At 46.0% G+C, this 24,519-nt stretch overlaps 1 protein-coding gene across 1 annotated transcript in view; it reads left to right on the plus strand.

Annotated features, from left to right (window-relative positions):
* The window catches only part of DDX41 (DEAD-box helicase 41), a 168,681-nt gene that overhangs the window by 127,587 nt on the left and 16,575 nt on the right, over positions 1-24,519 (plus strand). The window contains exons 11-12 of the mRNA XM_086931792.1: positions 4,399-4,530; positions 18,153-18,224. Coding sequence (XP_086787918.1) covers positions 4,399-4,530; positions 18,153-18,224 — 204 coding nt within the window. The remainder of the gene's footprint in view (positions 1-4,398; positions 4,531-18,152; positions 18,225-24,519) is intronic.

Raw genomic sequence — 24,519 nt, forward strand, 5'->3', positions numbered from 1 at the left:
CAGGCGAGTCCCAGATGGGGGCCCATTTGCTGTAGTACGATATTTTCAAAATACCTCTTATTTGTGCCCACAACTTTGCTGCATCCCTTAGTGTCTTAAGTTTTATTTTTTTGAAGTACTTAGGGTGTCCAAATTTAAACAGTACATGATCATCTGATTTTGTGATTGCTTGTAAGTAGGTTGGATAATAGTCATGGCTTTTTAGTAGTACTCTGATATTCTTGAATTGGAAAGCTCTGCAGTACTCCACCAGGTCTGGGCTGGCTAGCCCTCCATCTTTCTTCCTCCTCCTGATTTTTTTCCAAGCAATCCTCGTGCTTTTAGCGGCCCATATGAAGCTTGTGATGTCTCTCTGTGCTCGTGCTAGCTCAGTTTTTCCAAATTCTAATGGTATTGCGTTAAATAGGAAAGTAAACTTTGGTAAGATGGTCATCTTGACTATATTTGACCTCCCTATCAAACTTAATGGTAAAGAGGCCCAAGCCTCAAGCAATTTTCTTACATCTCCGGCTACCTTGTTCAGATTGCGCTGTGGAATCTTCCCTATATCGTTATTCACTAGGATTCCTAGATATCTGATTTCTTTTTTTATGCTGTTACTTTGAAAGGAAGTATTCCATGTCATGATCTCCGTTTTCGTTTGATTTACAAGGTATCCTGAGACTTTCCCAAATGTTTCAATAGTTTTCCCGATTGAATCCTTGGCTCTTAAGTAGTCATCTGTAAAGATCATTAAGTCATCCGCATATAGTGCGATTTTCTTCTCCCATGTGCGGTGTTTAAACGGAGTGATGTTTTTGTTATTTCTTAGTTTATTCGCTAGTGGTTCAATGTATAAATTGAATAACAAAGGAGAAAGGGGACAACCCTGCCTCCTTCCTCTGCTTATCTTTATATTTTCTGTGAGATTACCATTTATTAGAACCTTAGATCTTGGATCCTTATAAATTTGCTTTATCATATGTATAAAGTTTGATCCTATGTTGTTGTTACCCATAACTTTCTCAAGGAAGGCCCAGTTGACCCTATCGAAAGCCTTGGCGGCATCAACGGTGAGTATGGTGAGAGGAGTTTTCTCATGTGTTGCGATATCTATTGCAGTTAGTAATTCATGAGTGACTTCATGTAGGTTTCTCCCTTTGATGAACCCTTTTTGATCCTGATGTAGCAATTTTGACAATACTTTCCCTAACCGAGCTGCCAATATTTTTGCAAATATTTTATAGTCAGCGTTCAGCAATGATATCGGACGATACGACTCGCATTTGGCAGGGTTCTTTCCGGGTTTCAGGATGATTGTAATTATGGCGTCGTTCCAGGAGTCAGGTATAGCTTTATGATGTATAAGAATTGTATTGATTAATTTGGTCAGATGAGGACGTATAGAGTCATTTAGTATCATGTATAGTTCATTCGGTAATGCATCAGGCCCTTCTGCTTTTCCTTTTTTCAGGCTTTTAATGGCCTCCGCCACTTCGTCTTCGAGGACTTCTTTTTCCAGACCTTCTCTTTCATCTTCTGTTAGTTTTAAAAGCGCTGCATCTTCCAAGTAGGAGTTCATCTTTTCATCTGATGGATTTATATCCTCCGTATAAAGCTCTTTAGAGAATTTCCAAAATTCTTGCCTGATGATATTTTCGTCAGAGTTTGGAACAGTTTGATCGTCCGGAATTATGCTTCCCACTTTATTTCTTGCCAAGTCCGTTTTAAGTTTCCATGCCAGCCATTTACCACAACCTTCGCCATATTCATGCCTTGCTAGTTTGCTGGAGTCCCATTTTTTTTCAATCTTTCTTCCAAGATGTGATCAATTTTATCTTTTGCCTCTGTTTTTTTTAAAAAAAGTTCTAGTTTCTGTACCTCCTCTTGTTCCATAGAAAGAGCGATGTCTAAGGAGTTAATAGTACTTTCTAAATCTGAGATCTCTTGTTTTAATTGCTTGTTTTTACGAGCCCCTAGACTCAGAAGTTTGCCCCTTATAACGGCTTTAAAGGTGTCCCAAGTTATTTGTTCTGTGGTACCTGAGGCGTTTAATTAAAAAAAATGATTTGTTTCACTCTTCAGTTCTCTTCTTAACTGATCGTCTTGTAGCAAGGCTTTCTCGACTGTGAATCTACTTTCCGTTATTTTCACTATGACTTGTAATGCTAATTGTACTGCCAAATGATCTGACAAATGAGCTGGTAGGTAGGATACTTTATCTACCTTCTTTGTTAATTCATTACTGATCAAAAAGTAATCGATCCTAGATTTATGCCCCAGTTTTTTATTATGCAGGGTGAAAGGGTGGGTTTTATCTCCTTTAATTTTCCAAATGTCTACTAGGTCGAGATCTCTTTTGTAGATCCCTATCCATTCTCTCATTTTTTTCAAATTAGACTGTCTCCCTGGTGGTGATCTGTCTACTTTTAGATCTAGCACTAGATTGAAGTCACCTCCCAGTATTATGGGAGAGGTGGCTAGTAACAACTGCGAGTATAAATTTCGCAAAGGATCGGCATCATCCAAGTTGGGCCCATAGTAACCTGCAATGGTGAAGGGAGAGTTTCCTATTTTAATGCTAGCTATGGCCCATCTACCTTTACTGTCTACTTCTAAGGAAGTTACAGTTGCTTTTAGGGATTTTTTAAATATTATCGCGATTCCCTTAATGTTACCCTGTTGTGTAGTGCATACAAGTGTGTCTACCCACCCTAAGTTCTTGATTATTTGATCCCATTCTTCTTTTAAGAGATGAGTTTCTTGTAGTATTATTATCTCACTTTTTTCGGTTCTAATGTATTCCAAAATTTTGTTTCTCCTACTTTTTGTCCTCATGCCATTTACGTTCCAAGATAAGATTTTTACTCCTCTACTCGCACTCCCCATTTATTTTATTTATTTGTTGTGATTTTTTGTACGATATAACTCCGATTTGTCTTAAATTTCTAAGTTTTCGCAGATGTGGAATTTTTTGTTTTTTTTTCCCTATTTTGCTCCCCACCCTTTTTCGTGTGATTTTATGTTCTTTTAGTTGTGCTTTAGAGTTGCCCTCCCCGGGGAAGCCTCCATCTTCTTTTCCTTCGGTTATCTTCGTAACCCTTTTAGCTTCCCGTTCCCGTGATTCTTTCCTATATACAGTTAAATAGAAAGTTAATTGGTTGAAAACACCTTCATGCTTTGTTTTCTTTTTCTACTTTTGTGCTCAAATATGTTTTGGATTACATACGATTTCATATGATTTCCCATCAGGGTATTTATTTTCTTTACATAAGTTCATTTAGCTCAGTAGATCATTAGCTCAGGGGTTCCTCTGAACGCACTTGATCTTTTATTTGCTCTATCAAGGCTTTCACCTCTTCTGGCTCTCTCGTGTTTCTCATTTTGTTTCTCCACATGATACGTAACAACAGTGGAAATTTCATCTGCACCGTGGCACCTAGTTGTTGTAGTTCTGACATTAAGTTTCCCAATTCCCATTGCCTGGTCTGGGATGCTTTTGACATATCGGATCTTATTTTAAAAGTCCAACTGTCCTTGTTGTAGGTTCCTTTTTTGAGAGCTTCTCCCAGGATCCTGTCTTTCAGCAAATACGTTTTGAAATTGATTAGGATCTTCCTGGGGGTTTTTCTTTCTTTGCTCTTTCCATATGGGTCTCTATGTACTCTCTGTATGTCTTCTTCCAGTGTCGTTTTATCTGCCCATGGGAAATATTCTGCCAGAAGTGCCACTACAAATGTTTTAATATCCTTGCCTTCTTGGTTCTCCGGCACATTTAGGACCCTGATATTGTTTTTCCTTGCTTGATTCTCCAAGGATTCCAATTTATCGTTCATGATTTTGTTTTCTGACCTTAGTGAGTTTATTTCCTTTCTATTTTTTTCCACCCTTTTGTCTAGCACAACAACTTGGACATGTTACTTTGCATGCCGCAGGAAAAAGTAATTGAGGTAGACTTTTATCATGAAGTGTAGTAAGCTGCAGGTTAATATAGGTATAAGTGATTCTTCTTATGTCTTACACGTGTCTGAGACTTTGAAAAAAGCATCTCACTAGTTTCTGGACCCAAGACTATATGTGAGCATATGTGAGCAGTGTCCACAGATACAACAGGAACAAGTTGCAATCTCAGATTACAATATGTAATGCTTTCCTTGCTTTTGCTCATTGTATTTCCTCCCCGTCACTTAAATGTTTAACCTACATCTTACTTGATCTCCCCCTTCCAAGTCTGTACTACCCTGTATTCCCTGTATTACTGTTTACTGTTCCCTGCGTTCTAAACAAATTGAATATATAACCCATCCCCTAAGTAATATTTTCGTTTCCCTTACTGATATTTATACTTCTGCCAAGTTCACTTATGTGTTGCCTCCTTCCCTGCTGATATCTCTTATGTCCTCTTGTTTTCCACTCCAGGGGCAGAGGCAGACCCTCCTTTTCAGTGCTACCATGCCCAAGAAGATCCAAAACTTTGCCAAGAGTGCTTTGGTCAAACCAATCACCATCAACGTAGGTCGGGCTGGAGCTGCCAGTCTCGATGTCATACAGGTGAGGCACCAGTGTGTAACAAGAACATTTTGTAGTATTGTTCTAGATACTTCATTAGACTGCTTTGGAGCTAATTTAAGGTGAAACCTACATAAAAGAACCTCTGTCAGCCGTGACCTGTGGATCTGAAATCCAAATAAGTTAGAAACCAGTGGATATAGGATTGTGTGTTCTATGTACAGTCCCTGGTTCTTATGCAGTATCTCTCATGGCTGATGAAGGCTTGTGCTCCAAATTTGACAGCTGGCGTCCAGATCTGCATGCAAGTCCACAATCTAAAAATCGGTCCAACAAAATTCTACTGCACACTGAGAAAGACTCTTGTTAATAACCTTTGTTTTTGTGAACACTTTGTGATCTTTTTTCTATTATCTAGCGTTTTAGATTTAAATATAATTGTTATCTTGCTGGCAAATGGCCATTTGGGTTTTACAGAGCCAGCCAATGAAAAATGTTCCCAGGCAAGCGGGTCAAAAAGCTGAGTTCCTCTTGTGGCACGGAGGCAACCAGAAATAGTTATTCCAGAATCTCCTGGTTTGAAAAAAAAATTCAGACAATATGATCCAACATACTAAAAATAATTGCAATGTTGAAGTTGGCTGGAAAAAGAAAAGTTGTATGTTAGTTTGTTACAATAAAGGATTGAATAAATCTCCCACTTATAAGAAAGCAATAGTTAGCTTTCTTGACTAAGGCAAACACTGGGGGGTTGCCTTGCAATTTTAGTATTATTGCTGTTTGCACATGCACAGCATTCTCTCACAACGTATTTGATGACACCATTCATGCCAGGCCATCAAAAAGATTGCGTAAACGTCTCTTAGTCATGTTCCGACCCAGGTGTCCCTCCTGTGCGATATTAACAATTTTCTTCCAGAGTCCCTGCCCCCCAAAGGAGATAATCTTACTCGTTGATTGTTATCGCCCCCATTTTGGTGTACCTGTAATGGTAGATTCCTACTCCACCTCGGAACAGAGCTTCTGATCAAAATGTAGTTATACCAGACTCTGATAACAAAAAGAAGGAAGGCAACCGCAAAACCACATCTCTTCGTTTGACAACATTACTTCTAAGCACTTGAAAGGTAACTACGGATATGGTACAGAGAAATGTATGTATATTGTAAGAAGGGATACAGCCAGGTTCATTTCCTAGGGTTATTCAGTAAATTATTGTCATAACTTTTCTTTCTATATTACAGTGTATTTTGGGGGCAAGGATGGAGTTACTGTTGTGTAAATCCGCATAATTGATCAAACACGGCATTGCTACACATTCTTTTTTTTATTTTTATTTTTTTACATCATCATCATTACATTCCTGTAGCAGACGTTTTGTAACAAATGTTTTAAATATTGTTCGCCCACTGATCTAAATGTCTAAATTTAACTTCACAAAAAAAATGTATCAGTGATTTGTTTTTTTTTTGGAGGGGGGTAGAAATCAAGTGTCTAGAATTTGCCTATACTACCCCCTGCCCCAAAGCCGGACGGTTAATTTGTTGTGCCCAGGGTGCTCTGGGTGTTGGGCTTAATCTTAATAAATGCAGTGCATACAATCCACTTGGAATTGAGCTTGCAGGGCATGGGATATGGCTGCATGAAGATGGGCTCTTAGTGCGGCTTAGGCCTTGTGCTGTACCCTAACCTCCATAGTCCTTGTGCTTCCCGAGTGATTCGGTTACAGGAGTTGTGCTCCATCCAGACTCCACTCCACTGGCTGTTACTCTTTGCCCTTCTGGTCGGAGTCTTGTTCATCCCCTCAGAATGGGAAACAGGCTACTATTGAATCCTTCAAGGAGAAGAGCCTCAAGCAAGATCCTGCCCCTGGTAAATGACCTTTGGGCTGACGCATTGTGTCAACTCAAAGCCCTGATGAAGTACAAACTACTAGTCTCAATGAACCAGTATTTATCCAAGGTGGTGCTCACTCTCAGAGAAACCAGGGCCAACAAAAAACCCAATTTTTCTCAAATGTCGAAGCACTTCTTTAATCAGAAGAGAGTACATCTACATGTTTTCCATCCATTTACTGGGCTTTTAGTGGAGAGGCAGTTAAAAGCTGGTTTCTTCCAGTGTTTTATGGAGTTTCAGGCTAATGCTTTGGGACAAAGTAATTTGAGTTTGCGGCAGCCACACAGGAATGATAGCAATATCGTTGCTCAGGCTCACACATTGTGACCTATGTGGACACCATTTGTTTTGACATAGTTCTTAGTTCCACCCACTATCATATGGCAAAATAAGGACCTGCACAGGGTACTGCACAGATTTTAGAGGGACAAACTGGCCAGTGTGTCCACTCTTTAGCATTATGGATCATGAGGCCTGTGGGGGCGTGGCTAGGCACGCGACGTGAATGGCCACCTCGGGGTAGAGCTCTGCTCCGAGCTCCCCTTCCCGGTGTAATTATCCGGCAAATCAGACCCGAAACCAGCTGAAGGCCGACGACACGGCAGTGGGACACCAATCTCCGACTCCCTGCCGACTTTGGAGGCGATCGGCGCTTCCGCGCCGCACCGAGAGTTCCGAGACGCCAGAGCCGCCCACACTTCTTCCGGCCCCGGCGTGAGGCCAGGCCAGGCCGGGGCTTCACCACGCGCCACAGGCCCCAATCTGCGGCCTACCCACAGACCCTGCACACGCTGCTGGTGAAGTCAAGCAACGCCTGAGACACGACCCGGTGCATTCGGGACCACCACCCGCAGCGATCCAGCGGCGGAACCACGAGGCCTCCAGCAGCCGACTGGAGACTGAGCGGAGCCGGCTGGGAAGACGAAGGCCTGTGACGAAGGGGCGCAACATTCCCGGAGCCTCACCATCAACCCCCACGCAAACCGGGTAACCAGATTCAGCCCGAGAAGGTCAGTCAAGCACGCGATACTGGTGGTGGATGGTGCGCAGCGGCGGCCAGAGGGAAGGAACCAGACGCCATTGCTGGGCGGATCCGGAGGACGGCGCGGAGAGCCAGAACACCCGCCACACGATGAAGAGTAGCAGGGGCTCACAGGCGCCTACATCCCGGAACACAGAGCGAACCTGAGGCCCTCGACGCCACGTGGAAGGTGCGGACATCCACGCAACTCATACCACACGCCGACATATTGCTATATACATCCAACCTCTCAACAGCCAAGTCGGCACCGGACCACACGAGGCAACGCCGCGCCCACATACTTCATAACCCTCACTCGGTTGCAGGCCACGGTGACAAGGCGATCACTCTCTCCAGATCTCCAGGCTGAGGCGGTGGAGCAATACGAAATCTGATGTCTACTGGGCCCAGAACTCGGACTGGAACGGGGGCCAGTGGCTCCAACCCAAAGGGCAAAATGGACAAGTCTGGGAAAGGCCCTGACTCAGACCAAACAACGGCGAAATTAGACACCATGCTGGCAGCCATGGAGAGATTGGAGGAATCCATACAACTAACCCGCACGTCCCTAGCCACGAAAATTGATAGCGTGGCCATAGACCTGACTCACTTGAGAGCGGACCTTAAAAATTTGTCGGAGCGCACCACGACTCTGGAGGGAGACATGAAAGCGCTTAAACCTCAGGCGGACCAGTTGCACAAGCAGATACAGGACTTATTGAACAGAGTGGAATTCCTCGAAGACAGGGCGGAGGACGCGGAAGGCAGGGCACAAAGAAATAACGTGCGCCTCGTAGGGGTCCCAAAGAAATGGGAGGGAAGAACCCCCGAGGAACACATGGAACAATGGCTGAAAGATCTGTTGCCGGAAGGATCACTATCCCCTCATTTTGTGATAGAACGAGCCCACAGAGTCCCTACCAAACCACTAGTGGCGGGATCCAATCCCAGACCCATGCTGCTCCGCATACTGAACTACCGGGACAGGGATACAATCTTACGGGAAACGCGCAAACTCCATGAGATCCGGATTGAAAACACGACCGTGATGTTCTTCCCGGACTACACGATACAAGTACAGCGGCAGCGGCATTCGTTTCTAGAGGTGAAAAAGCGCCTGAGACAACTAGGGCTGCAGTATTCACTGTTATTCCCTGCGAAATTGCGGGTGGTGGCGGGAGAACACACTCACTTCTTCACTGAACCCACAGACATGGAGGCCTGGCTGGACAGCGGAGTGGACACGGTCCCTAAGACACACACAGGCCCCGCGCCCCGACGACAACCTGGGAGCAGCAGAAGAAGGCGCAGACCCCGCCAACAGACACGGTCTGACGCCAATGGCGTAGCTAAAACTCCCCCCCCCCCCCCGGCAGACGCTACGAAAAAGGAGAAACAGGACGCCCTCCGCCTTGTCATGGAACTCAGCGGATCCCCCACACGAAGCGAGGCAGCGAGCGGCAGCGTGCAGGACCTCCCAAGCAATGACGAAGCCATCTATGGATTGCCAGACTCTCAAACATCAGAGAACAGACCGGATGTCACTCCACAGACCGCGGACTACATCGGCTAACCACAACAAGACCCAACACTTCTTAGGGACATAGCCTAGGACGACCACACTGCTTCGGGCCCGAAGCCACCCATGTACCAGTGCATGAAACAATGGTCGACGCCCTGGGCCCTAATAACCAAAGGATGACCAGCCCGCACTGAACACACCCAGCTCTGATGGACGAGTGGCCCAGGGTAACCTCGGAATCCTGTGACGGGCTGCCACACAGCCCTACAGACGCTACACCCGATCACAGAGGGCGAGAGACACGTAAAGTATGATGGTTTCTATATGTATTAATGGGGTCCCCTGCCTGCACGGGCGGCACAGACTGGTATGCCACCCCCGGGATTGAGGCGATCCCACTCACGAAGAAAATATTGACTCACTACTATAGACACTGTGCGCATAGCACGTCCACCCCCCTAAAAGTTTAAAACTTTGTTGCTCTCCTTGAGAGTATGGACGGGAGCACGTTTCACATCCGACCTTTTGGTATTCTAACAGTTCATACTGTTCAATGGCTGCATGTTTTGTTGGCCATGTTTCCCCCCCCCCCCTCCCTCGTTCACACTGAAGTGGTCAAAGCTTATATGTCTTAATACGACTGTGGGTGAGGCCTGCCGGATAGCGGGCACGGGGTGCATAGGGAGGGGCAGAGGGGCCTGGGCGGGGGAGCTTGCTTTAAAATGTAATGTCTGCTGTTAAGTTGTGCACGTGGAACGTGCGAGGTATACACACACCAACACGCCGCTTTCAGATTTACTCCTACCTAAAACGGCACCACGTCCAAATCGCTCTTCTCCAAGAGACACACCTTAGCAATACGGAAGTACCCACACTGAGACGCAGGTGGCGCGGACAGCTACATGCCACGGGTTTCTCGTCCTATGCTAGGGGAACACTGGTGTGGGTTAGACCGGGCGTGCCCTGGACGACATTGGGAACAAATATAGATCCGGAGGGGCAGTACGTCGCGATACATGGCAGGCTCGACGGTAACCCACTGGTCCTGGTCTCGGTGTACGTGCCCAATACTGGATTGGCAGACTTTCTAGCAAAATTGTCCACCACATTAGCCCCCTGGCACGGAGTCCCCTGGATCCTAGGTGGAGACTACAATAGCACACTGGACACTGCTCTGGATCGCTCACACCCTCCACTCCCCAACTCACAGGCTCAACACACCTCGAACTCGCTCCAAGCATGGGCCACCCAATGGGATATACACGACGCATGGCGCAGCCGCAACCCAAACACTAGCCACTACTCATATTACTCGGGGGCTCACACACTATATGTACGGCTAGATAGGTTCATGGTGTCTAGCGAGCTCTTACCACACATTGCTGACACTTGTTACATGGGTCGCACGCACTCTGATCATAACCCACATATTATAAACCTGTTCTGGGAACAACCGCGACCCCCGATACCCACATGGAGGCTGCAACCTGATCTACTGCTAGACGTTCCGCTCCGGAGCTCCATAGCTGCACAAACAGTGCAATATTTTGAAGACAATACTGGCACGGCATCGACACCACAAATAGAATAGGACGCGTTTAAAGTGGTCCTCGGGGGGCACTGTCTGGGCACACAGGCTCACTCCCGACGCCAGCTAGAAACAGACCTCAAGCGCCTGGAGTCTACCTTGCACCAAACAGAACAGACAGCGACCACTGACGATGGCGCTGCCTTGCTAGAAGCACGTGCGGAACACGACAGACTGATAGATCAGTTGAAGCACATCAACTATGCGGCCCACTCAGCGCGTACACACCACATCGGGGATAAACCTGGCAAGTTGTTAACCTGGCTAATACAACGCGAGGAGCGCACATCGCCAGTGACAGCGATTCGCCTGGCCAACGGCCAGGCGGTATACACCCAGGCGCAGATACACGGAGCCTTTGTGGCGCACTACAGTGCGCTGTATGAGTCCCGCTTGCTGGCCACGCGCGCGACCATCGAATCATACCTAGATGACATAGCGCTGCCTACCATAACAGACGACCAGCGTGACGACCAAGGTGCCCCCCTGGAGGCAGATGAGTTACGAGAGGCCATATTCGCACTCTCGAATGGTAAAGTCCCCGGCCCAGATGGGTTACCGGCGGAATATTACAAAGCCTACTCCGACATACTCATCCCCGAACTACTCAGGGTGTATTCGGCGGCGCTGGATGACTCAGCTCTGCCTAAGTCAATGAACGAGGCGACGCTGGTGTCTCTCCTCAAGCCGGACCGTGACGGCATGCTTCTTGGGTCATACAGACCGTTGGCGCTGTTAAACACAGATTACAAGATATTGGCGTCGACCTTGGCCTGCCTTGGTGCACGCTGACCAAAATGGCTTTGTGCCCGCCAGATGCACCTCCCACAATATACGCAGGCTGTTCCGTGTCCAGGCCTACGCAGTGCAAAACTGGCCACGCTCGGGTTGCCTAGTTCTCGACCTAGAGAAGGCATTCGACTCGGTCGAATGGCCTTACCTGCTGTCTGTCTTGCGCAAATTCCACTTAGGCGACGACTTTATCGAACTAGTCGGACTATTATATAATCACCCAGAAGTGCGAGTTCGCACAGGCAAACTGATGTCTGACTCCATCAGGGTTCGGCGCGGCACCAGGCAGGGCTGCCCACTGTCCCCTTTGCTGTTTTCGCTAGCGATAGAACCCCTAGCTGAGACATTACGTGCCAGGGGCACACACTGGGGCATCCCTCTGGCGGACGAACTGCGCATAGTATCGCTATATGCGGACGACTTGATTTTATACGTCAAAGACCTCACCTGCATACCGCCGGAACTGTCAGAAATTTTCCAGTCCTTTGGATCCATGTCGGGCCTTAAGGTCAACTGGGCCAAATCAGGGGCGTATGCTTTCAGTCCAGACATCCCGGATACAGAGATAGTGATCCAAGGCGAACGGCTACCATGGCACCACACAACGTTCAAATATCTAGGCATATACATCTACAGAACACCCCAGGACATCCTAGATGGTAACCTCACACGCGCCATAACATCCTTTAGATCCCAGATCTCCTTCTGGAAGACACTCCCACTTAATGTACCAAGCAGAGTGACACTGACGAAGATGATCGTCTTACCCAGACTCCTGTACTATTTTGCCAACATCCCAACATATGTCCGAGCCCGCACTTTCAAAGAACTGGAGACCATGGTTAGGGATCTGATATGGAATACCGGAAGGCCTAGGGTGGCCCTGAGGAAACTCTACGCCCCAGTCAACGATGGGGGCCTTGCAGTACCAAACCTAGAACTCTATTATCTGGCGGCGCAATTACAGTGGGTGACGGCCTGGCTAGCGGGCAGAAACCTGGCAGACACAGCCACAGCTGCTGGTATGCTGACACACGCCCAGATCCACTCCCTCTTCCACCCCTTGGCAACCACCAGGAGAACGACTCAACTGCACACGGCCGTAGCTGTTACATGCTACACCAGGAGCCTGAAACTTACTAAGCATACTAAACCGTACGCACCCGCGTTGCCACTCCTGGGCACGCCCACAGCCTCGACTGTTCTCTCAGAGGCAGCACTAGAACACTGGACACGCACAGGGGTGGACACTATGGCGGACCTATATGCTGATGGCGCATTAATACCTTTTGCGACACTAGCTGAAGACACTGGTCTCCCGGCGGGGCAGTTTCTACAACACACCTCCATAGTACTGACATACTCGCAAAAGTGGGGAACAATAGCGGAGGAACCACCCACACACCAACTAATACAGCACCTACATGTAATGGGAAATGGCACACATGTAGTACACTGGCTGACCTACGCACTACTGTCACACAGGCAACAAAAACTACAGCCACTGCGAGACAAGTGGGCGGCTGACAGGGGTATGGACTGGACAGAAGGGGAGTGGACAATGATGTTAACGGGCCCGAGGAACATCCCACGAAATGCACAATTTAAGCTGATCCAGTTCTACATCCTGCACCGTGCGTATCTATCCCCAGACAAAATTAATGTATACTTCCCGGGCGCCGCGGCCAGTTGCCCACTGTGCACACTGGAAGGCGCAGACATTTTGCACATGCTATGGCACTGCCCACATCTCCAAACATATTGGCAGACACTACTACCGATACTGGAACGTTGCACCGACATGAAAATACCACACACGTGGGAGGCATGCATACTAGGCATATACAAAAGAACCAAACACAACAAAGTCCCCTCTCGTTTCTGGGATCTGGGCCTCATAACGGCCAAACGGCTGATCACGAAACACTGGAAACGACCGCCACCCCACCCTGATGACGCATTGGCGTGCCTCCCTAGATAACTGGGCGAGAGCGGAAAGCACCACACTGCACAATGAGGAAACTGCGGGACTGCGGAAGTTCCCGATCGCGACATTGGGGGACGAAATGCTGAGCTCCTTGCACAAAGATAATCAAACGGAGCCTATCGCAACAACAACCATAAACCGTGACCTTGACACCCCCGGTAGGGACCTGAACACCCTACCTCAAGACGCCACTGCAGCACCCACTGGCGCAGACGCACAGTGACCAGCGCAGGGCAATTCCACCTGACGCCCTGAGCACACTCCACACTCCACACCCACTGCCCCGGACCCCTTGACCCTCCCTGCTGCTGAGAGACGACCCACAGACACCACTCCAAGACACCCATGGCTTCACAATGTACAAGCAGATCCCAGCCCTAAACCACACACCCAGCATCCGAGCGTTCGGTGACCACACTCCCACCTCAGTCCCCTTTTAGGCTTAGCTCCTGTGTTATACTGTTCATTCGTTTATTTTTTCTCATTCTTTTTGATATAATCTGTACAATATACTGAACCGGCGGGAAAAGTTATATTACATCGTCGTTGAACTGTATGTAACACTGTACCATTGAGAATTGTGATGTGCCCCACGACTGTGACAGACATCCTAGAGATGTGACCAAACGCACGATGTACCAATTGAATTGCCTTTTATTCTGTGATTTCAATAAAGGATATATTTTAAAAAAATGGATCATGAGGCCTGTGCTCCTATGTCCATAAATTCTCCAGTATTGAATCTTTCATAGATTCAGTGCTTGAATCTTCCCCATCATCATGGTGGGAATCTCACTGAACTTAGATAAGCAGTACTATAGAAGTACATTATAGACCATTAAAAAAGAAAGGAAACTTTAATACCCATCCGCATCTTTATGTAGGTCTAAACTTTGACCAATCCGAGACGAGCCCCAAACCTCATCTCCCCAGCAGGGCCACCATACCTCAGATTTCTAACCACACGTCGTGTGTGATGCAGTCTCCCTGAGCTGTTCTCAGTTTGTTAGTGAGTGAACTTTTGACCCTGCTGAATTCAGTTCAAGGTATTGGCTTTCTATCTTCTTTACTTTCTAATATGTCAGAAGGATCTAAGAAAAGGCTTTTTAAACCCTGCAGATCTTGTGGGAAGGCAAGACTTTTCTCTGAGGACCCCCACAAGGACTGTCTTACTGACTATATCCCAAGCATACTGCCAAGGATTGTAAATATTGCAGAACCTTTTCGGCCAAAACTCTGAAGGACATGGAGGCCAGATTGTTACCATGGCTTCAGAAGAAAAAGTCCAGATCAGATTCTGGATCTGATGTGGAGGAAAGTCCTGGTCCATCCTCAACTGAGAGGAAATGTAAAAATGAGGGCCCCACCTCATTAAAAAGCAGTCTTCAAACAAACAGGTTCTGAACGGAAAAAATCATCTTCTTCTGCTGCCTCTCTTCCTGTCGCCTCTAAAGCAGGCTTCATCGATGAAAAAAGCTCAGTCAACGGACTCGTCGTCAAGAACGACTGCCAAATCACCGTCTGTGGCTTCTACTGTGCTGGTTTCGACGCGTCGATGACGGCAGTGGCGACGGCCTCGTCAACAAGCACAGTGACAATGATCACATCGTCAACTGCATCGACAACGACAACTGCGTTGACGTCTACGGCTCCGACGACGGCGACACTGTTGACATCGTCCACGGCACTGACTGTGTTCAAGTCCCCTATCAGACTACCTGTGACGACGACGATTACCTTTAGACGTCTTCCTTCGTTGACGGAGCATAAAAAGGACATCAGTTAATCTCCAGGCCTGACATCCCTAACCAAGGTATCATCTCTGCCTCCATCTCACCTCCTGGATACTGAGGAATCGGGGGACGAAAGCTTGTTTGGTCCAGCTCACAGTCCATCACAGTTTAGGGTTAAATGCCAGGACACAGATGATGCAGATTATGCACACATTCAGGCCACTTCAGAGTTCACGGCTCGTCATCAAAAACAACGATATGACTCTTTTCACAGCATTATCCGTACGAAGCATACAACGAACATCAGGAGGTACGAGGAGATGCCATAATGGTACCAACCTCTCTTGTCACTGACCTTAGGCACATGCTTCATGATTATTAGAAGTGTTTTCTGGACTCTTACGCCCAGTTTCGCTCACCCCGGGGGGCCTAGCATACAGGTTTCATCACCACCGCCAGTGATTACTCAGCCACCTACATCACAAGAGGAGAGACCAGCTCCTCGGAGTATTACAATAAGAAACAATTACATTGAAAGTGAGGCTGATGATCAGCCTGAGGAGGGAGAGCTCATCCAAGATACAGACCTGGTCGGCCGAGAATGGGAGGACTATTTTGCTCCATCTTCACCGTTGCCTTCTCCCCCTCCAGCGAGTTCTCCTCCAGGAGATATTGGAGGTTTCCATGAGTTATTGGAAAGAGCTTCCAAAAGATTAGATTTACCTCTGCCCTTAACCCAGACAGAATGGTTCCTCTATGATTTTGAAGATCCTGCTAGGAAACCAATACAATCCATACCAATAGTGGATTACAAGTGGGAGGAAGGTTTGAAGTTAATGAGGAATTCGGTCTCTGTTTTGGCCGTATTACCAAGAATTGAAAAGAAATGCAAAGGTCCTGATTCTGCTTCTGTGTGCTTGATTGGGCATCCTCTGCCGGATTCAGTGATAATGCAGGCAGCGCGAGGCGCTCGAGGAATCCAGCAGCCCCTTGTTCAGTGCCTCCAGACAGAGAAGGAAAACGGCTAGACAGCATCTGCAGGTTCTTTGTCTCTATGGCAGCTACTACCATTAAGGCCTCCAATGCCTCAGCGATTTTGGGGCTGTACGACCGCCAGTTATGGTCCGATCTTGCACCTCTTCTGGAACACCTACCTGAACATAAAAAGAAGAAAGCAAAGGACCTTCAGAGAGATGGCAGGTGCCGCTGTTCTCCGTAGGCAGGGCTGGTTGAAGATGATGTCTTTCCGCCCGGAGATCCAGCCAAAAACTCTAGACATGCCCTTTGATGGAGAGAACCTCTTTGGTAAACATGTTGATGAGGCATTACAGGGCATCAGGACAGAGACGGCACGTTCTTTAGGTACGCTGAAGCAAAGGCATTTTCAGTCCTTTCGTGGAGGAAGAGGACGAGGTCAGTTTCAGCAAAGACCGTCCTTTCAATCATACAGATTTCAGCCTTATTCCCAACAGAGTTATAAGCTGCAGTACGGTAGCCAGCAGCAGCAACATGTTCGCGCTTCCAATGCGTAGTACAACCAGTAGTCAGCTAGACGCAGATCTTCGGCACAAGGTAAATCCCAAGATACCTTGAGACGAAAGTGATATTTTGCTTCCACCAGCCACCTCTTCTTGTCTCCAACCTCAGGGGATTCATCATCTATCTACTTTTTTACGCCAGTGGGATGCCATCACGAAAGACAAATGAGTGTTTGATATCATCTATCGGGACCACACCCTGGAATTTGTTAAAAAGCCTCCACCACATCCACCTTCGAGGAGAACACATCAACATCTCCTTCTGTTAAATCAAGAGATCTCGACTTTGGTGTTGAAGGGGGCAATAGAAAGAGTTCCTTAAAACAAACGATGGAAAGGCTTGTTTTCAAATTTCTTCCTTATACGAAAGAAATGCGGGAAATGGAGACAGGTCATGGATCTCAGGCAGCTGAACCAATACATCAAGAAGCAACCATTCAGAATGTTGTCTCTGCAAGAGATTCTCTTGTTGATGAACAAAGGGGATTTTTTAGCATCGCTCAGTCTTTTGGATGCATACTTCCACATTCCCATTCACGCCAAGCAGTGTCATTTCCTGAGGTTTGAGGTAGCATATATAAGGTTCGAAGTGATAAATATTTGTTTTATTTTTCATTCTTGTCACAGTATATTTATATTTATAATGCATATAGAGGTGTGTTCCCCTAATCTCTGTGATTAAAAGAATGCTACTGCTAACTACTGTGATTCAAGCATGTGAATCTATGAAAGATTCAATACTGGAGAAAAAACAAGTTACTTACCTGTACACTGTGGTTCTCCTGTGTTGATATCTTTCAAAGATTCACATGCAGCTCTTCCTCCTCCCCGTTTAGGCTTGCCACATCTTACCTCATACGTCTATTCACCCGAACACACTTGTGCGCGAAATCTGAGGTATGGTGGCTCTGCTGGGGAGATGATGTCTGGGCTCGTCTTTGATTGGTCAAAGTCTAGACCTACATAAAGATGCAGATGGGTGTTAAAGGTTCCTTTCTTTTTTAATGGTCTGTAATGTACTTCTATAATAATGCTCATCTAAGTACCTTGAGACTTCCCCCCCCCCCCCCCTGATAACTGGGAAGATTCAAGTATGTGAATCTATGCAAGATACAAAAACTGGAGAACCACAGTGTACAGGTAAGAAACTTGTTTTGTCTCGGTCATAATTTACCTGTAACTTGCTATCATTGACGGCAGCTAACTTCTGCTTTGGTTTGGGGTCCATTTTGGGTGGCCCATTAACCAGTAGTGCCCAGACTCTACTGTTCGGCATAGCATCAGCACACTGTAACAACTCCAATGGACTGGCAGATTGTTCAATATTCTGGTAAAACATTAGACAAATAAAAAAAAGTCAAACTGTGCAGGATGGCACACAAAGTTTAGTCTCAAAAGGAGTGGGGAGGAGGATTGAATTTAAAAAGACTTTTCAACAGCCTATCATATGGTAGCCCCTTGTTGCAGGGTACCTACGAGTCCTTCTGGAGTCAGAAACTGTGTTCTTAATTCATATCCTGTGTGGGAGATCGGGGAGGATTGTTCCTTGTACTTTTATTTCTTCATTTTGTATTGTGTATTTTGCAGGAAGTCGAGTATGTTAAAGAGGAGGCAAAGATGGTTTATCTACTGGAGTGTCTCCAAAAGACTCCCCCTCCGGTAAGATTTCATGTTTTTTTTTTTTTACTTGTCCTCTTCCTTGGATCATTTACTAAGAGACTTCTCTTTGCTCTTTGGGCAGCAAACACTAGATCTCTGTTGCAGAAGCCTTGTTTCTGTTGTTGGGATCTCTGTTCTCAGGTTGCACTCCCCACTCTTTCATGGTAGTCTAATCTTTTTTTTCCCCACAACAACTTTGATCCGGCCGCGGCTGCCGGTGGTGAACTGAACTCATTACTGCTCCTAATTGCCGCTACAGCACTGATTGGGGGAGCTCAGGAGCACAGGAGAGCCTGAAAAGGCAGACCGCAAGTGGAAAATTGCAGGCAGCAAAAGTAGTGCTTGTGGCAGAAGTGACTCTGTGCATCCTGTGTGCCTCGTGAGCTCTGCTCACCTTCTCTTCATCTGCTACCCGCTTCACGCTACTTGGCTGGGCAACCCTATTATTGATGTACATTGTCAACTAACTAAACTTACCTTGCGAGTATAGCATGGTGCAAAGTAAGGCAAATCTGGCTTGAACTCCGGCCCAGGTTTTCATGGTGGCAAAGCACAGCAGCAGCAGAGGAGCTGTAACACTGCGGAAGTCCAGCTGCCGCACAGCGGGGGCCTCCCCGATACTGAAGACTAAGGCACTTTGGAAAGGCCATACTGCTATAATAGTCCCTGAGTTTCAACAGAACAAGGGAACCCTTAAGGTATAGCATAGGGACCTTGGGCGTTACATATTACAAAGAACAGTGGTCCCTATATGTGAGTAGTATACACAAGAACAATGATCATACACTTAATAAGTGGTATGTCTTCTGTCCGTCCGGACAGGAATTTTATTTTCCATTAAATGCAATTCAAAGTTTCTAAAAAATGTCAAGCGGGCACGGCCGTGACCCTCAACATACAAGACACAACAACGAAAAAAGTAGAAAAAGCAAAAAATCTGTCTGTGCACTTGTACTTCAGTGAAACAGACTTGAAATGTTCAAAAAAACCACACCATTGCATTATTAAATGTTACATAGATAATTTGCATATGGGGTTAAAGGTCAACAACGTTTCGATGCCTTTTATAAAATAGAGGCATCATCATCAGGACAAGAAATGACATTATTGTTGTCTTGGACACCATTAATAAAATTTGAGCCTTTTCAAGACCGGATCGTTACACCCGCGGCAGCGCTGATTCTCCTATCCAGTAGCCATTGTGCTCCTCGCGGATTATTTAATACGACCGAGTCGTGCTCACCCTCCCGGACAATTTAAGATACCGGAAGAACATAAAGTCAAGGATCATACCCGGCTTTCCAGATAGCCTAACATAGCGGTCTTTACCTCGTAGAACCTCCGACCGATGGCTACACTGTTACCACTAAATGTAACGAAAAGGCTCAAATTTTATTAATGGTGTCCAAGACAACAATAATGTCATTTCTTGTCCTGATGATGATGCCTCTATTTTAGAAAAGGCATCGAAACGTCGTCGACCTTTAACCCCATATGCAAATTATCTATGTAACATTTAATAATGCAATGGTGTGTTTTTTTTTAACATTTCAAGTCTGTTTCACTGAAGTACAAGTGCACAGACAGATTTTTTGCTTTTTCTACTTTTTTCGTTGTTGTGTCTTGTATGTTGAGGGTCACGGCTGTGCCCCCTTGACATTTTTTAGAAACTTTGAATTGCATTTAATGGAAAATAAAATTCCTGTCCGGACGGACAGAAGACATACCACTTATCAAGTGTATGATCATTGTTCTTGTGTATACTACTCACATATAGGGACCCCTGTTCTTTGTAATATAATAGTCCCTGAGAGCCTTGTAAATACCCCCGTCCACGCACAAAGGACCGCAGGGGAAGATGAGCGCGGCCGCCATTAGAGGCAGCCGCTGAGAACGTGCCCAGTGAGCCCGTGGAAGCGGCCCAACTAGGTTGGGTGCAACCAACGGGTCACCAGTGTGCCATGCTCACAGTATATACACGTCTACCTACACCTACCTAGTAATTATTTGACGTCCGTAGCTCATTATCCTATTCCATCCTAGGATTAACCAACAAATTACACTGCACATTTATACTGTCCAAAGATGTCAAAAAGGATTCTAGTTACCAGGTCAATGTAAGCAGTTGACGCCAACGGAGGCGCAGCCATGGCAGCCAGAGCAGGGCCATTGACAAATGATTCCAGCATAATATGCACAAATACTCAGAATTCGGGTGAACTCTCTGGGGCTCCTAAGACACAGATCAATGAAAAAAACGCCAATACTGGCTTGATAACCAAATACTTGCTTCCAAAATCTTCAAATGGAGTTTCAGCTAATGGCAGGACAGCCCACCTAGGAAACAACTCAAGTGTTAAGGAATACTTCTCTCCCTCTGCAACAAATTCTCAGGGCCACTGCACTATGAAGACAAAACGGTGCTCTATTTCTTGCCCAAAATCAGACATTGTCAATAGTCCTACCCAATTGTCCCTGGCGCCAGATTCCCTCCCCAATGCTAACACAAGCTCTGCTTCAATAGACCTTCACTTATCACCTTCTATTGACAGTTCTAAGTCAGCCTCACGTGTGCCAGGAAGATCTATAATAACTGAAGCACAAATACATCAATCTCATTCACCTATTAGGCAAGATCCTTCTTTGATTGCTGCCCTAGGCTCTCCTGTTGCTTCAAAAAAACAAGATTTAGGAGAACTTTCAGCCTTATTTTTACAGCAACTTCAAACTAAAATTGAGCAAACCCTGGAGTCCACCCCACAGCTCTATAGACTATCTAGTGAAACAAATCTTCATTATTGCACCTCTCAAAACCTAGAAAACCCAAGTTTCATGGCTGCCTCCGAATCGCCAAAACTCACTAATCCACGACACATAACGGCCAAAGCTTTACTTTGGCAATCTTCCAAGATGGACTTGCAAATGGATCTTTTACAGACAATTGCTCTGTGTTTGGCAGATTTGAAAGGAAAAATGGACCATATCACAAACTTGATCTCTACTTCACAAACAACTTGCTCATGTTCATTCGCGGCCATTGTGAATCAGTGGGCAGATCTTCCTGCAGTTTTGACTACTCTGGCAGACTCAGTCCTCCGGGTCTCAAGAGCCCCTTTTGGTCCATCCTTACAACTGTCTCCAACCAAATTAAATACTGAACCTATTAACAACCCAGCTGACTTACTTTAAGACCTGCATGCAAGCCCAATTAAAACATCACATTTGCCATCATCCACTGTCTCAAGTTTAACTTCTTCAATGAGGCCCATAACTGATGCGCCCTGCCCTTCAACTAGCTGTCAAACAATAGAAGAACTAGACGGCGCCCCAGAGATCAAACAGAAGGAAGGTCTGCTTTCTAGGAAAGCAAAGAAAAAACTGAGGAAAGCCCAAAAAAGGGAAAAAACTAATAATCGAGCAGCGTCCCTTCTTACTCGTACACATACAACCAAGCCAGATATTGGCCCTGCTAAGTTCTATCCAATTTTTTCAGTAAAGTCATCAGGAAAGAAAGATAAAGGAGTGTTACCAAATCACCTACAACTCCTCAAACCACTATCATCTAATAGTTTGGCTGAAGATTCAACCCGAGGGGCAATTTCCTTCAATGTCACCCCTACTTCTTTTCCTGATGATAAGAAAGGGGAGGCTCATATAACACCAACTCAGCCCAAGTCCACGGGGGGCACAGATGTGAGGATTAGCCTTGTCCCCGGACCGACATTACTACCCACAACCTCAGGGCCACAGGCGGAGGCTTGCATGCAATCACTGTTCAGTACTGCATATAGTACCAACACGCAGCATCAATAGGCGGTAACATCTCCTCCAGGTCCAATGGTATATAGCACCTCCCCAATTCATCAACCAATACTTGCACCTCACAATCAAGTCATACCGGGAACCTTAATGAGCAGTAGCCGTTTAGGACCAGGAGTGGTGGAGGTCGTACTTAAACCAAGATACCATGCCAAAGGCAATTACGATATTTTGAACAGAGGCAACATCTTGCGCTTATTTTCTCACATACCATCATTAGAGCATATAGGCTCAGCAGATGTTGCCTGGGTTAAATTCCAAAGCCTGTCAGGCGACTCCCATGATGAATCCACAGTGGTTGGGATATGCCAACAGTCACAGCAAACGGCAATGCTGTGTGAAGCCAATCAATTGGCAGACTGGGGTATTGAGATTAGGCACTTACCTCAAGACAGATATCCTCTCGTCTGACTCAGTGCATTTTTTAAAACTTACTCCATCTTAAAATGTGCTGACGTTATCCATCCCGGTAACAAACTTACCAGCATTCTCTCCCAACATGAACCTCTGAGGATTACCTGCTCTACTAATCAGAGAAGAGTCTCTACTAGCAAACAGGACATTAATAACCGATTTGGGCATCAGGCCGAACGTGGCCGTTATTCGGCCCGACGGCACCATTAAGTTCCTCAAAGGCAACACAAATCATACATTGAACGAGCAAAATAACTACTTAACAATCATTTCTTGGAATGTGGCTGGCCTTCAGAAACTGACTAAAAATTACTCTGCCCTAGATTACCTTCAAAGCAGTGATATAATTTGTCTCCAGGAGACATGGCCAACATCAACTACAGCTCTTTCCGGGTATTTTGAAACCCATGTCCCGGCTTTAAGACGCAATATTTTTGGGCGGCCAATGGGTGGCCTCTCTGTTTATATCAAGCACTCCCGAAGGTTGGAAGTAATCACACTTGCACCTCCCTGACCTGGGATCCAAGTACTACTTATTAATGGAATTAAAAATCATTATAATCCGCTTAGATTGTTACTATTTAATTGCTACGTTAACCCAGCTCTGCACCATAGAAATCAAGCACTCAATGATCAGGCAGCTATCATTGGAGATTTTCTCATCAAATATTCTGATCATAGTCCACTTATAGTCTGGGACTTTAATAGTAGATTTCTCGACAAAACAGGAAATGAGAAATAAGCACCCTAAAGAGGTTGCGGTATTACAAGCCTTATTTGATTCCTGCTCCATATCCTCTGCTCATAAACTCAAGAAAGCAAAGGATCAAACATGGACCCCGCTTGCAACATACAGGAATATCTCTACAATCGATTATCTTTTCATTGGTAGCACACTAACTTTGCATCTGAATGACTTTGACATCAATAATCGAGTAGAGAGTGACCACAGGTCCCTTAGAGCATCTTTCAGTCTTTCTACTGTTGCATTTTGTAAATCTACATCTATAGGTGAATCTACGGGCGAAGAACTCGACAAAGTCCCACGCAGGATAAAATTGACTACCAATCTTAGTACAAAACTGTCTGCATGGACGATTAAAAATGATCATTTAAAAACTGCTTTTGGTTCACAAGCCCTCTTAGACTATTGGCCCATTCTCCTTCCTGCTAGATCTGCATCGGGCGCTGGGGGGGGGGGACATTGGACGCTCTACAAACAAAAACAGGTGCCAAACAATCTAAACCAGCCTCCAAATAAGGAAATGCCGGAAAGCAAATGGAAGCGTCAAATTCCCCCAAATTCAAGACAAAAAGGGGAAAAAGCATTGCAGGGTGCCACAAATGGATCGCTTCGAGCTGCCCATAAGAAACGCGCATTGGAGCAACGCACTATACGAATAGAGGAAGCCTGGCTTAAAATCTTCTCTCTTCTTAAGGAAAAAAATCCAGCTCCATTTTGGGGATATATCAGCCAAGTCAGTAACATTGGCCAGTCCAAGGAGAACGAGGTACCCGAGAATGTTTGGGTGAATTACATCAGTCAGCTCTACAGTAGTGGGACAGGGTAGCTGCCAGCCCTCTCCTCACCTCAAGTACCAAATTATGATAACATTCAGGGTCCAGGCATCTCTGAAGCTGAAGTAATTAAGATCATTAGCCGCATGAGGAATGACGGCGCGCCAGGGCCAAATGGAATACCCGCTACAGTTTTTAAATCAAATCGATCGTTCTGGGCAGAGTTCCTTACACCTCTATTTAAACAAGCCTTTCTTACAGCCACAATTCCATCCACCTGGCAGGGCTCAATATTACAACCACTTCATAAAAAGGGTAACCGCTCAAATCCGACTAATTATAGGCTAATAGTTTTATTGGATATTGAAGCTAAGGCCTACGCTCGTGTCTTGCTGGTAGAACTCGAAAACTGGGTTTCAGAAAACAGCATTCTTCCCCGCACTCAGTCAGGCTTTAGATCAGGCTGCTCCACAACGGATAATATAATAGCACTGTCCTATCTGTCTTGGGGAGCCACTCTGGCCAATCATCTACCGTTATTCTG

Source organism: Lissotriton vulgaris, chromosome 7, assembly GCF_964263255.1.
Source record: "Lissotriton vulgaris chromosome 7, aLisVul1.2, whole genome shotgun sequence".
Classification (NCBI taxonomy): domain Eukaryota; kingdom Metazoa; phylum Chordata; class Amphibia; order Caudata; family Salamandridae; genus Lissotriton; species Lissotriton vulgaris.